We start from the raw sequence: 14765 nt of genomic DNA, 5'->3' as shown, positions 1-14765 counted from the left end.
CACTTCCTACTCCTTTCCCAGCTTTGCTTTGTCATACTTCTTATTAATTTCCATAAAATTGGGAAATTTACTTGTTTATTTTTTATTTTGTCTTCCTCCTAACTCTGTATTATAAGGTTTTATAAGGGCAGGATTTTTTGTTATTTGTTCCATTGCCATCAGCTAGAACACCAAATGGCACATATATAAGTATTTGTTGAATGGATGGATAAATAACTAGAGACTGAAAGAACACTGAAAAGTTTTCTGATCCATCATTTCTTTTATTTTTTGGCCACTGAGACTTAATATATTTCATTTAAATGAGTATAATATTTTAAGAGTCTCTAAGAAAAGATAATCCAGAAGCAATGAAACATACTTTGAAATCCATTTGCTTTGGGGTATACATATCTCTGAATCCTAAGGAGCATATCTGCCCTTGTATAGTGTCACTGTGCACTCAGTAAATAACTTAAGAAAAGCTTAACATGTAAAAATTAATCAATATTTTTGTAAACTTAATCATTTCCTTTCCCCTACAGTAAATCAGTTTTCCTTATTTATACGATCACTGTTGATATAATATCTAAATTGAACCCTTGAAGTTTCTGTAAACCAATTTTGGGAAATCATTCCTTCTTTTTCTCCCTAAAAAAAGAATTCCAGTCCCTATAAATATTTGTTTACAAAATTGTTTTTTAAAAAAATTCTAAGTTGCATCAGCTCAAATAAAGAATTCAGCAGAACATGGTGCTGCACGCCTATAGTTCCAGCTACTCAGGGGCCAAACTGGGAGGATCCATTGAGCTCAGGAGTTTGAAACCAGCCTGGGCAACATAGCAAGACTCTTGTCTCAGAAAAAAAGGAAAGGGAGGAAGAGAAGAAAGGAGGAAGAAAGAAACAGAGAGAGGAAGGAAGGAAGGAAGGAAGGAAGGAAGGAAGGAAGGAAGGAAGGAGGGAAGGAAAGAGAGAAAGAAAGAAGAAAGAGAAAGAAAGAAAGAAAGAAAGAAGAAAGAAAGAAAGAAAGAAAGAAAGAAAGAAAGAAAGAAAGAAAGAAAGAAAGAGAGAGAAAGAAAAAGAAAGAAAGAGTGAATTGGTCCAGGGCAAGATGACCAGATGACCGAACAGGAACAGCTCTGGTCTGCAGCTCCCAGTGAGACAAACGCAGAAGGCAGGTGATTTCTGCATTTCCAACTGAGGTACCTGGCTCATCTCACTGGGACTGGTTAGACAGTGGGTCCAGCCCACAGAGGGCACGTAGAAGCAGGGTAGGGCATTGCCTTACCTGGGAAGTGCAAGGGGTCTGGGAACTCCCTCCCCTAGCCAAGAGAAGCCATGAGGGACTGTGCCATGAGGAATGGTGCACTCCAGCCCAGATACTACGCTTTTCCCATGGTTTTCACAATCCACAGACGAGGAGATTCTCTCAGGTGCCTACACCATGAGGGCCCTGGGTTTTAAGCACAAACCTGAGCAGCCATTTGGGCAGACATCCAGTTAGCTGCAGGAGGTTTATTTTATGTATGTATGTATGTATGTATGTATGTATGTATGTATGTATGTATTTTGTACACCAGTGGTGCCTGGAACACCATCAAGACAGAACTGTTCCCTTCCCTGGAAAGGGGGCTGAAGCCAGGAAGCTGAGCGGTCTTGCTCAGCAGATCCCACTTCCATGGAGCCCAGCAAGCTAAGATCCACTGGTTTGAAACTCTCACTGCCAGCACAGCAGTCTGAAGTTGACCTGGGATACTTGAGCTTGGTGGGAGGAGGAGCTTCTGCCATTACTGAGGCTTGAGTAGGCGGTGTCCCCTCATAGTGTAAACAAAGCTGTGGGGAAGTTCAACTGGGAGGAACCCACCTCAGGGCTACAAAGTCACTGTAGCCAGACTGCCTCTCTAGATTCCTCCTCTCTGAGCAGGGCATCTCTGAAAGAAAGGCAGCAGCCCCAGTCAAGGACTTACAGATAAAACTCCCATCTCCCTGGGACAGAGCACCTGGGGGAAGGGGCAGCTGTGGGTGCAGCTTCAGCAGACTTAAACGTTCCTGCCTGTCAGCTCTGAAGATCTCCCAGCACAGTGCTCAAGCTCTACTAAGGGACAGACTGCCTCCTCAAGTGGGTCCGTGACCCCCGTGCCTCCTGACTGGGAGACACCTTCCAGCAGGAGTCGACAGACACCTCATATAGGAGAGCTCTGGCTGGCATCTGGCAGGTCCCCCTCTGGGACAAAGCTTCCAGAGAAAGGAGCAGGCAGCAGTCTTTGCTGTTCTGCAGCCTCTGCTGGTGATACCCAGTCAAACAGGGTCTGGAGTGGACCGCCAGCAAACTCCAGTGGACCTGTGGAAGAGGGGCCTGGCTGTTAGAAGGAAAACTAACAAACAGAAAGCAATAACATCAACATCAACCAAAAGGATGTCCACACAAAAACCCCATCCAAAGGTCATTAGCATCAAAGATCAAATGTAGATAAATCCACGAAGATGAGGATAAAACATCACAAAAAGCCTGAAAATTCCAAAAACCAGAATTCCTCTTCCCCTCCAAAGGATCACAACTCCTTGCCAGCAAGGGAACAAAACTGGATGGAAAATGAGTTTGAGGAATTGACAGAAGTAGGCTTCAGAAGGTGGGTAAAATAACAAACTCCTCCGAGCTAAAGGAGCATGTTCTGACCCAGTGCAAGGAAGCTAAGAACCTTGATAAAAGGTTACAGGAACTGCTAACTAGAATAAACAGTTTAGAGAAAAACATAAATGACCTGATGGAGCTGAAAAACACTCCATGAAGCATACACAAGTATCAATAGCCAAATTCATCAAGCGGAAGAAAGGATATCAGAGGATGATCAACTTAATGAAGTAAAGCATGAAGACAAGATTAGAGAAAAAAGAATGAAAATGAATGAACAAAGCCTCCAAGAAATATGAGACTATGTGAAAAGACCAAACCTATTTTTGTTTGGTTTACCTAAAAGTGATGAGGAGAATGGAACCAAGTTGGAAAACACACTTCAGGATATTATCCAAGAGAACTTCCCCAACCTAGCAGGACAAGCCAACATGCAAATTCATGAAATGTGGAGAATGCCACAAAGATACTCCTCAAGAAGAGTGACACCAAGACACATAATCATCAGATTCACCAAGGGTGAAAGAAGGAAAAAACGTTAAGGGCAGTCAGAGAGAAAGTTCAGGTTACCCACAAAGGGAAGGCCATCGGACTACCAGCACATCTCTCTGCAGAAACCCTGCAATCCAGAAGAGAGTGGGGGCCAAAATTCAACACTCTTAAAGAAAAGAATTTTCCACCCAGAATTTCATATCCAGCCAAACTAAGCTTCATAAGTGAAGGAGAAATAAAATCCTTTACAGACAAGCAAATGCTGAGGGATTTTGTCACCACCAGGCCTACCTTACAAGAGCTCCTGAAGGAAGCACTAAATATTCAAAGGAAAAACTGATACCAGCCACTGCAAAAATATACCAAAATGTAAAGACCATCAACACTATAAAGAAATTGCATCAACTAATGTGTAAAATAATCAACTAGCACCATAATGACAGGATCAAATTCACACATAAAAATATTAACCTTAAATGTAAATGGGTTAAATACCCCAATTAAAAGACACAGACTGGCAAACTGATTAAAGAGTCAAGACCCATTGGGGTGCTGTATTCAGGAGACCCATCTCATGTGCAAAGACACACATAGGCTCAAAATAAAGGGATGAAGGAATATTTACCAAGCAAATGGAAAGCAAAAAAAAAAAAAAAAAAAAAAAAAAAAAAGGAGGGGTTGCCATTCCTAGTCCCTGATAAAACAGACTTTAAACCAACAAATATCAAGATCAAAAAAGACAAAGAAGGACATTACATAATGGTAAAGGGAGCAATGCAACAAGAAGAGCTAACTATCCTAACTATATATGCACCTAATACAGGAGCACCCAGATTCATAAGTCTCAAGTCAAGTTCTTAGAGACCTACAAAGAGACTTAGACTCCCACACAGTAATAGTGGGAGACTTTAACACCCCACTGTCAATATTAGACAGATCAATGAGACAGAAAATTAACAAGAATATTCAGGACTTTAGCTCAGCCCTGGACCAACTGGACCTATTAGACATCTATAGAACTCTCCACCCCAAATCAACAGAATATACATTCTTCTCAGCACCACATCACACTTCTTCTAAAATTGACCACATAATTGGAAGTAAAACACTCCTAAGCAAATGCAAAAGAATGGAAATCATAACAGTCTCTCAGACCACAATGCAATCAAGTTAGAACTCAGGATTAAGAAACTCACTCAAAACAGTAGAACTACATGAAAACCGAATAACCTGCTCCTGAATGACTACTGGGTAAGTAGTGATATTAAGGTAGAAATAAATAAGTTCTTTGAAATCAATGAGAACAAAGACAAAACATACCAGAATCTCTGGGACACAGCTAAAGCAGTGTTTACAGGGAAATTTATAGTGCTAAATGCCGACAGGAGAAAGTGGGAAAGATCTAAAATTGACACCCTAACATCACAATTAAAAGAACTGCAGAAGCAAGAACAAACAAATTCAAAAGCTGGCAGAAGACAAGAAATAAGTAAGATCAGAGCAGAACTGAAGGAGATAAGAGACACAAAAAACCCTTTAAAAAAATCAGTGAATCTAGGAGCTGGGTTTTTGAAAAGATTAACAAAATAGATAGACCGCTAGCCAGACTAATAAAGAAGAAAAGAGAGAAGAATCAAATAGGTCCAATAAAAAATGATAAAGGTAATACCATGACTGATCCCACTGAAATACAAATTACCATCAGAGAATACTATAAACACTTCTATGCAAATAAACTAGAAAATCTAGAAGAAATGGATAAATTCCTGGACACATACACCCTCCCAAGACAAAACCAGGAAGAAGTCAAATCCCTGAATAGGCCAATAACAAGTTCTGAAATTGAGGCAGTGATTAATAGCCTACCAACCAATAAAAGCCCAGGACTAGACGGATTCACAGCCAAGCTCTACCAGAAGTACAAAGAGGAGTTGGCATCACTCCTTGTGAAACTATTCCAAACAATGGAAAAAGAGGGAATCCTCCCTACCTCATTTTATGAGGCCAGCATCATCTTGATACCAAAGTCTGGCAGAGACACAACAAAAAAGAAAAATTCAGGGCAATATCCCTGATGAACATAATGTGAAAACCCTCAATAAAATACTGGGAAACCAAATCCAGCAGCACATCAAAAAGCTTATCCACCATGATCAAGTTGGCTTCATCCCTGGGATGCAAGGCTGGTTCAACATACGCAAATTAATAAACATAATCCATCACATAAAGAGAAACAATGACAAAAACCACATGATTATCTCAATAGATGCAGAAAAGGCCTTCAATAAAATTCAACAGTTCTTCATGCTAAAAACACTCAATGAACTAGGTATTGATGGAACATATCTCAAAATAATAAGAGCTATTTATGACAAACACACAGCCAATATACTGACTGGGCAAAAGTTGGAAGCATTCCCTTTGAAAACTGGCATAAGACAAGGATGCCCTCTCTCACCACTCCTATTCAATATAGTATTGGAAGTTCTGGCCAGGGCAATCAGGCAACAGAAAGAAATAAAGGGTATCAAATTGGAAGAGAGGAAGTCAAATTGTCTCTGTTTGCAGAAGACGTGATTGTATATTTAGAAAACTCCATCGTCTCAGCCCCAAAACTCCTTAAGCTGATAAGCAACTTCAACGAAGTCTTGGGATACAAAATCAATGTGCACAAATCACAAGCATTCCTATACATCAATAATAGACAAACAGAGAGCCAAATCATGAGTGAACTCCCATTCACAATTGCTACAAAGCAAATAAAATACCTAGGAATACAACTTACAAGGCATGTGAAGGACCTCTTCAAGGAGAACTACAAACCATTGCTCAAGGAAATAAGAGAAGATGCAAACAAATGGAAAAAAATATTCCATGCCCATGGATAGGAAGAATCAATATCATGAAAATGTCCATACTGTCCAAGTAATTTATAGATTCAATGTTATCCCCATCAAGCTACCATTGACATTTTTCATAGAATTAGAAAAAACTACTTTAAATTTCATATGGAACCAAAAAAGAGCCCATATAGCCAAGACAGTCCTAAGCAAAAAGAACAAAGCTGGAGGCATCACACTACCTGACTTCATACTACAAGGTCACAGTAACCAAAACAGCATATAAAGACCATGGAACAGAACAGAGTCCTCAGAAATAACACCACATGTCTACAACCATCTGATCTTTTACAAACCTGACAAAAACAAGCAATGGGGAAAGGATTCCCTATTTAAGAAATGGTGTTGGGAAAACTGGCTAGCCATATGCAGAAAGCTGAAACTGGACCCCTTCCTTACACTTTATACAAAAATTAACTCAAGTTGTATTAAAGACTTAAACATAAGACCTAAAACCATAAATACCCTAGAAGAAAACTTAGGCAACACCATTCAGGACATAGGCGTGGGCAAAGACTTCATGAGTAAAACACCAAAAGCAATGTCAACAAAAGCCAAAATTGACAAATGGAATCTAAGAAGAAGAAAGAATGAAAGAGAGAGAGAGAGAGAGAGAGAAAGGAAGGAAGGAAGGAAGGAAGGAAGGAAGGAAGGAAGGAAGGAAGGAAGGAAGGAAGGAAAGAAAGAAAGAAAGAAAGAAAGAAAGAAAGAAAGAAAGAAAGAAAGAAAGAAAGAAAGAAAGAAAGAAAGAAAGAAAGAAAGAAAGGAAGGAGGGAGGGAGGGAGAGGGGGAGGGAGAGGGGGAGGGGAGGGGAGGAGAGGGGAGGGGAGGAGAGGGGAGGGGAGGAGAGGAGAGGAGAGGAAGGATAGAAAGGATGGAGGGAGGGAGGGAAGCGGGGAGGGAGGAAAGAATACTTTGGGAAGATCACCTCAGGTCCAATATGTCATATTTTTATCAACACAACCCAGAGTCAAGCCCAGTTTTTAAAGAATACACTAAATTTTTCAAATAAGAAATTTCAAACGACTAAATAAATCACATTTTATCTAACGTTTGAGAAGCCTATTATAATTTTTCCAATTAATTGGCTATACTAGTGTATTATTTTCTATTCTCCCTTTCATTTTTTATCTGCTTTACTGTTTGGTAAGATAATATCACATAGAGTTTTCCTGACTTTTCACTCTAAATTTCTATTCTTTTCGAATTCTCCAATCATTTCCAATTAGTGCAGAATTAAGACAGATTAAGGATTGGGGCCGGGCGTGGTGGCTTATGCCTGTAATCCCAACGCTTTGGGAGATCACTTGAGGTCAGGAGCTCGAGACTAGCCTGGCCTACATGGGGAAACCCCGTCTCTACTAAAAATACAAAAATTAGCCAGGTGTGGTGGCGTTTGCCTGTAGTCCCAGCTACTCCGGAGGCTGAAGCAGGAGAATCGCTTGAATCTGGGAGGCGGAGGTTGCAGTTAGCTGAGATTGTGCCACTGCATTCCAGCCTGGGTGACAGAGTGAGACTCTGTCCACACACACACACACACACACACGCACACACACACGAGTAAGGATTGGAAGATACAAGCCGGCAGGAACTTTTCAACAAATAGAGGCTGTCTGTAATGGGATCTACTAAAATAGAATACAATAAGTCTTTCTCATGAAAAGGTTCATGGGAAAACTGTCTAGTTGCCTATCAGGAATATGTTGAAAAGGAGGGGTAGGGAGGTTGGACCAAATAATTTCTGAAAAATTTTCCCTCAAAGTTTAAGAATTAGAGTTAGTTTAATGACATTATTTTTCCAGCAGGACTAAAATATTTATTTCAAACTGTTTCCACATTTTTTTCTAAATTTATATCATGCCTATTAATTACTTTCTTAAATCTCTATCACTGTCTTCCCTGAATAAAATAAACTGGAAATTTTATTTTACTACCTAGGCTGCCCCCTTTTGTCTTTCATGCACAACACTGAATCACTTTTGTCTTCCCATATGTACTCCAAACTTTTTAATTTCGTGCTTAGATCGGAGGCAATGGTTTCAACATGTTGATTTTACATATTTTATACAAAATTTGTAAGTAGATACTGTGTGAATTTTCCTGAGAATTTCTCAAGGACAGAACAAGACTCATGTTTAAAATTTCTCTACCAGAATTAAATAGTTTCTCTTTTAAAAGATTCAAATAAAACCTGTTATTCACAACGAAATGCCTAGAACCAAATGCAGGGTTTTTTGTGTGTGTGAAAAAATGATGAATAACATTTTCATTTGAAAATCAATACCTTTCTATATAGTATCCAATAAATTATTGGTTTTTGTTAGTTATATCTAATTAGGAAGGCTTAATTCCCTTTTAACCATTGGATTTCATAGCATTTTATGTCCAGCTACATTAAGAATTAATTTTTGGCTTGGTACCAATGCTAAATTTGCTTATCCAAACAGAAGCCAGGCCAACAGCTTGAAGGATGAAGACAATAATTAACCCAAATCATACACCAGGAGCTATTCCAATGAAAGTGCCCATTAAATAGTGTGTCTTTCTCTGATGCTGAGGCTGATCCTGCAAAGGACATGCATTGCAACCTCCCACAGAATGTTTCTGAATACTAGTGCCAGAGATAGAACGGGAAGAACTACCAGGCTGCCCAAATAAGGCATTTCTTATTCTGAAAATTAAAGTGGAAACCATGAAGAAACAGGGGTGTATCATAATCTGCTAAGAGGTGTGTACATCAGTTCAGCATTTCTAGAGGTCAGTTTAACAGGAGATGCACCAAATGATTTGTAATTGATCATGTCGCATGTTGTTGCATGTGAGAATCTAGTACAAGAGGCAATAAAAGACCTATGAAAAGAATGGTCATTATAGCAATAAAGTAGGAAAAAAACTGTAACCAGTATAAGCATTGACTTTGTTAAATAAATCATATCATGGTAAAATGGTAAAATATTATGTTATATTATAAAATATAATGGCGTTGTAGAAGAATATGCTTTTTATAAATTGAGTTACAAATGTGTAATTTTCTTAAAAAGTATGAACTGGTTATAGAGCAATATTGTCAATATTAATATTGACAATCATTAATAATTATAATATTGATATATGTTATATCAATATAAGATAAGAGCAATAGTAATATAAGATATATCTATTATACACATTATATAATATAATATAAGAGCAACATTAACAATATTATCATACCACACACAAATAGAGGCAAGACTTCTGAAATATTCACAAGCTTGTTAGCACAGATTGTCTCTGAAATGTAGGATTGTAAATCTTTTCTTCTGCTTGTTTTCCTCTTCTCCCTCTATCTTTTATCCTTTTTTTCCTCCTTCTCCTCCTCCCTACTTCTCACTTTTCTTCTTGCTGCTTGTTATTTTCTAAATATTTATCCAATAATATGATTCCAGAAATATTTAGAAGATGAAATTGACAAATACTTGGTGAATAGATGGAAATGTCGTATGATCAAGACAGAGAAAGTGTTGTGGCTCCTCGTAAAGCCAGAGAAAACATTAGGGGAGATAGGAAAATAACTGGCTCAGTTAAGATTGTGTATGATAGAAACAAGCAAAGAAATAAAGTAGATGTCAAGAAAGCATTTGATATATGGATCTGGAGCTCAGGGAAAAGCTGTGGACTGGAGATACCAATTTGAAAGTCATCCACAAAGAAGCAGGTTATTGAAACTATGTGAGTGGATGAGATTGCTCAGAAGAGTGTGAAGCATACAAAGGAAATAATTCCTAGAACTGAGCCCAAGGAAACATAAACATTGGAGGGAAGACAGAGAAAGGAACCTAAAGAGAAACTAACGGAGGGCCAGAAAGGTGGAAAGAAATATGAAAGTACAGTGGTGAAAGGAAGTGAAGGAGGAGCCCTTTAAACAAGTGAGTGATCAACAATATTAAACATGATGAAGAATTAAGTGAAATAACTTTCAAAGTGTATAATAGACACAGCAATAAGTAGTTTACCAGCACTCTTGACAGAAACAATTTCAATCAAGTGCCAAAAAGTTTAAGGAGGAAGACGTGTGGTTTGACAGAAAAATATTTGGCTACAAAAGGACAGCAAAAAGTAGGCTGGTAACTGAATAAGGAAAATAACTGTTGTTATTGTTGTTGTTGTTTTGTGATGGTTTTAAAATGAGAAGAATGTGTTGTTCTCTGTCAGCTGACGAGAAGGAGTTGGTAGAAAGCAAGAAGGTGAAGATTAGAAAAGAGAACAACTCAGTGTTTTTCAGATTTGCCTTAAGATAAGATCCCTTTCTATCATTTGTTTAAAAGATAGATTTATAGAGGAGAAATCTTATAACCTGTATTTTTAACTATCTGTGTTTGTTACAGGAGAGAATTGGGAAAGGCTGGGTGGAATGCGGTAAATGTAAAGGTTTAGTGACTGACTTCCTTGTCTTCTGTTTTCTCCATGAAGTGGGATGTGAGTCCCCTTCTGAGAGTCATGCAAGGATTTCTAGGCACTATTAAGAACCCAGGTAGAAAGCAGATGTTAAGTTACGGTAGAACCAGTTTACAGGGTTGCATGATTTTTTGAATCAGCACTCCACAGAAGTCAATGTGACCAGGATTGACATGCAAGTGCTAAGAGAAAGGTTAGAATTCACCTTTTCTTCATGGAAGAAAAGCAGGGAATGGGGGCTCAAAAATATTACCAAAGTTTGCATGAAATGATAATATGGAGAATGCAGGGAAAAGAGAAAGAATATAGGTTTGCCTGGGACTAAGGAATTCCCTAGAAGTTGGATAGTCAATGCTAAAACCAGGTAAATCCCAGGTAAAGCAGGATCATTGATTATCCGAGAGAGCAAAGATTATAGAAGGCTACATTTGGGAATCTAAGTAAAATAAAAACCAAATGTAGTGAGAATAACTGAACTGAAAACTTATAAGTAGAAGAGGTTATGATCAGAGATTGAAATACTTACAGTTGGGTTTTCAGAGATGGGTTAGTTCTAAGTAATAAGATTCATGGTTTAAGGTCATGAAAGTTGATGGCAAAAGTGGGGTACACATGCAGGACCTGGAGCTATGAAGATCATGAAGCTGGAAAAAAGATTGAGTTTAATACAGCTTTTCATGTAATCTGTGACATTACTCAGGGTGGTGGCAGAACAAAATGAGAAGAGTAACCCTGATGTTAGTTCATCTTCTGAGATACCAAGAAGTGAGTAGATGCCAGTCTAGGCTAGAATGAGAAGGGATAGAGTATGGTACAGCCAGATGGCATTAATTTAAATGCTCTAAAGACTTGATTCAAGTTTAAGGGATAATTATTTAGAAGAAGCAGTTAAAAATAGACCACATGCGCTGGCCCTAAATTATGTGGGTTATGGTAGAACGAACAGTCTCCCTTTGGTAAGACCAAAAAGATGCAAAGTTATTATCAGGGAAAACCAAGTTGCTGTTAGGGTAAGGGAGTAGAGAAAGATGCAACAAAATGGTTAAAGATATATAATTTTTTTACGTTAGTTTCATCTAAAACCTAAAAAGCAAAACATTGTCTTGCTTTATCAGGCCCTCATTGGATGAAGGAAAACAGTTCCCAATGAAAAAAGAAAAGATCCCTGTTGGTGGGGTAAGCACCGGAAGAATTAATGTTATTTGCTATTAACCACCTAAACATAAAAGTTTACCTTGCATTATTGATAAATACTATAGATTTCTCATTTAATTTGAGGATAACAGTTATATAATAGCTTGAGGAAGTTGAATGAAATGGAATTGTGGGTGATTGGTTAGGATTACATGTTATTTAGTTATGTATATTCTTTTTCACTAATGATAGCAACTAACATTAATTGAGCTTTTAAGGGTTCAGTACTGTGCTTGACACTCTACATATACTTATAAGGTGACTACCATTATTCTAATTAACAGTTGATTCATCTGAGGATTACAGGTGTTAGTGACTTGATCAAGATCACAAAGCTTAGGAAACATCAGAATAGGGTTTAAATCGAGGTGTGACTTTAAAGTACATCTTTGAAATCCTATATCATACTATGTATTTAATTGATGCTAATCAGAAACTATCAGTAAGGGAACTTATTCAGAAATGGCATGTCATGTTCCTGTATCTCTTGGTAATCTAATTTTATATCAATTTTGCCTTTAGGTGAAGTTCTCCATCATTCTGCAGTACCTCCAAGCCTTTGGCTGGCTCTGGGTGTGGCTGACTGTGGTCACTTACTTAGGGCAGAATTTGGTGGGTTGGACAGAATCTATGGCTTAGTGCATGGGCAAAAGAAGCAAAAAACATGAATGACTTCACAGAATGGAAGCAAATACGAAGCAATAAACTTAATATCTATGGATTATTGGGATTAATAAAAGGTAAAAGAAAATGTATAGCTGCTTCTCTTTTCTTTTTCTGACCTAATTGATATAAACACAAACATATGGCACCATGTTATCTCAAATACAATTTGGGCCATAATTTTCAAATATTTGGGGATAACTCAAATGCATGTTTCCAATTTACCATATTTGAGAGAATAACCCAAAACTTATGGTGTCATCTACATGGCTCACATTAAATATTATACATAGTTACTTAATCTTGAAAATAACTATTTAAAAAGGTGCTGTTGTCCTCATTTTACAGCTGAGGAAACTGAAGTTTTTATGTAAAGTCATGAAAGATTCAGAAATGGCCACTCTCTGTATATGTGAAGATTGTGAGTGATGTGAAGATAAACAGGTGTCTGTTAAGGGGTCTAAAGCCTACTGAGCCTAGGTCAGGTGTACAATCAAACTACATGATCAGCATTAAGCACTGTAAAGGTAGTGACGGAAAATGCTGTGAGAATTCAAAGCAAGGGGAGGCTGTACTGGGTTGACATATTAATGTGATTTCTAAGGAGTACTTGGCAATTGAGGGGAGACTAAAAGGATGAACAGAAGTTTATCAGCTTGAGATCACAGAGAAGGAGAGAGAGTCATAGAGGCAGATAGGAAGGTGTGAGTAAAGACAGGGATGTGGAGGTAAGAAGGGATTTGGCAAGAGTGAGGGTGCCAGTTTGAGTGGTGTTCAGGTTATCGGCAGAGGAAAGTAGGGGAGCTAAAGGTGAGAAGGAAGATTGGAGATAGGTCAGAGATGATCACTGGGAAGACAAGTGGAGAATTTTGGAAAATTGATGAAGAAAGTGACATAGTTGGATTTGTATTTCAAAGAATAAATTAGAAGTGATAATAAAAAGATAAGTTTTATTGGAGGGACTAAAGTCAGAGAGACTAGAATGAAGCAGGGGTTGGTAGGAAAAGAATAATCAAGTGTATTTGGGAGTCCAGATGAAAGGTAGTCTAGTATAGAAAGATCTCTTATCTGATCCATGACTGTGTCACCCAAAATAACCAATAGGTAAGAAGCAGAAGAGAATTGAATAAATAAATAATGAATGAATGAATGAATGAATGGTCAGAAAGCTACAATGGGATTGAATAAAAGGGATGGATAGGAAAGACATTACAGTGAAAAACCTAAGAACTGTCCATTTGAGGGTGAGTCAAAAGAGGGCATTCATTAGCCAATTATGCTTTCGAGGTTTAGGTTGGGTAACTGGGAGAGCAATGAGGACAAAAATAAGGAAAATAGGAAATCAGGAAAAAAAAAAGGAAACCACTAATTAAACTAGAGCCTTAATTAGTGAAGGAGAGAAATGGTGAGTTCATTGTTGGACACGTTTAATGGGAAGTGTTAATGAATGTTTCCATTTTTTTCTCCAATTGGCAGACTGAAAATGCACATCTGTAAGTTTGGAAATTAGGTTTCTTTATCTGTAAAATGAGGGGCTTAAACTAGATGATTTCTTTCTTTTTTTTTTTTTTTTTTGAGATGGAGTCTCCCTCTGTCTCCCTGGCCGGAGTGCAGTGGCGCGATCTCGGCTCACTGCAAGCTCCGCCTCCCGGGTTCCTGCCATTCTCCTGTCTCAGCCTCCCCAGTAGCTGGGACTACAGGCACCCGCCACTGCGCCCGGCTAATTTTTTGTATTTTTAGTACAGACGGGGTTTCACCGTGGTCTCGATCTCCTGACCTTGTGATCCGCCCGCCTAGGCCTCCCAAAGTGCTGGGATTACAGACGTGCGCCACCGCGCCCGGCAAACTAGATGATTTCTACATTTCTGTCAGATTTTAGCATTCTAGAGCTCTTAGTTCTACACAGGCTTGTAATTATTCTGTAGGGATAATCAATGAACCCACAGTAGATAAGATCACCATGAATGAGGAATAAGAGCCATGAGGGTGAATGACAGATTCTTGACGAGTGTCCACATAGAGCCGATTAGTGGACTAACTTCACAGAAACTGAACAGAGATAAGTTCCTGATCAGATGATCAGAGGGAGAGAAGGAGATAGAACAACAGACACCATGATGTGAATGCTTGCTCCATGTCTGGAAACCCAGGCATATTTTCATTGTTGAAGTTGAAACAAATGAAAAGGTTTGACTTTTTCTGACCCATAAAAATGGCAATTTCCTATGACTTAAGCTAATGCAGTAGTTTATTTAGCACGTATCCTAATGAGGGAGCTCTTACACTCTTTACTTAAACTTTGTTACTTATAGTCTCAGTTTTACCACTTGTATAGATATTGTTTCCTTGATTACATCAGATGTGTGTAGTGCATACCTCAAGAGTGCAGCAAATGTTAGCTATTATTTAACAACAGAAAAGATAAGTAATTATGACAAAGCCCTATGACTGGTAAGTTTTGGAGCTAG

General features: G+C 38.3%; 1 protein-coding gene across 1 annotated transcript in view; it reads left to right on the top strand.

Annotated features, from left to right (window-relative positions):
* The window catches only part of LOC103218320 (multidrug resistance-associated protein 1-like), a 93808-nt gene that overhangs the window by 55956 nt on the left and 23087 nt on the right, over positions 1-14765 (top strand). The window contains 3 exon segments of the mRNA XM_073010357.1: positions 11556-11616; positions 12157-12251; positions 12253-12374. Coding sequence (XP_072866458.1) covers positions 11556-11616; positions 12157-12251; positions 12253-12374 — 278 coding nt within the window.

The sequence above is a fragment of the Chlorocebus sabaeus genome, chromosome 2, assembly GCF_047675955.1.
Source record: "Chlorocebus sabaeus isolate Y175 chromosome 2, mChlSab1.0.hap1, whole genome shotgun sequence".
Classification (NCBI taxonomy): Eukaryota; Metazoa; Chordata; class Mammalia; order Primates; family Cercopithecidae; genus Chlorocebus; species Chlorocebus sabaeus.
The sequence above is the reverse complement of the archived record's forward strand: the minus strand, read 5'-3'. Positions and strand labels throughout refer to the sequence as shown.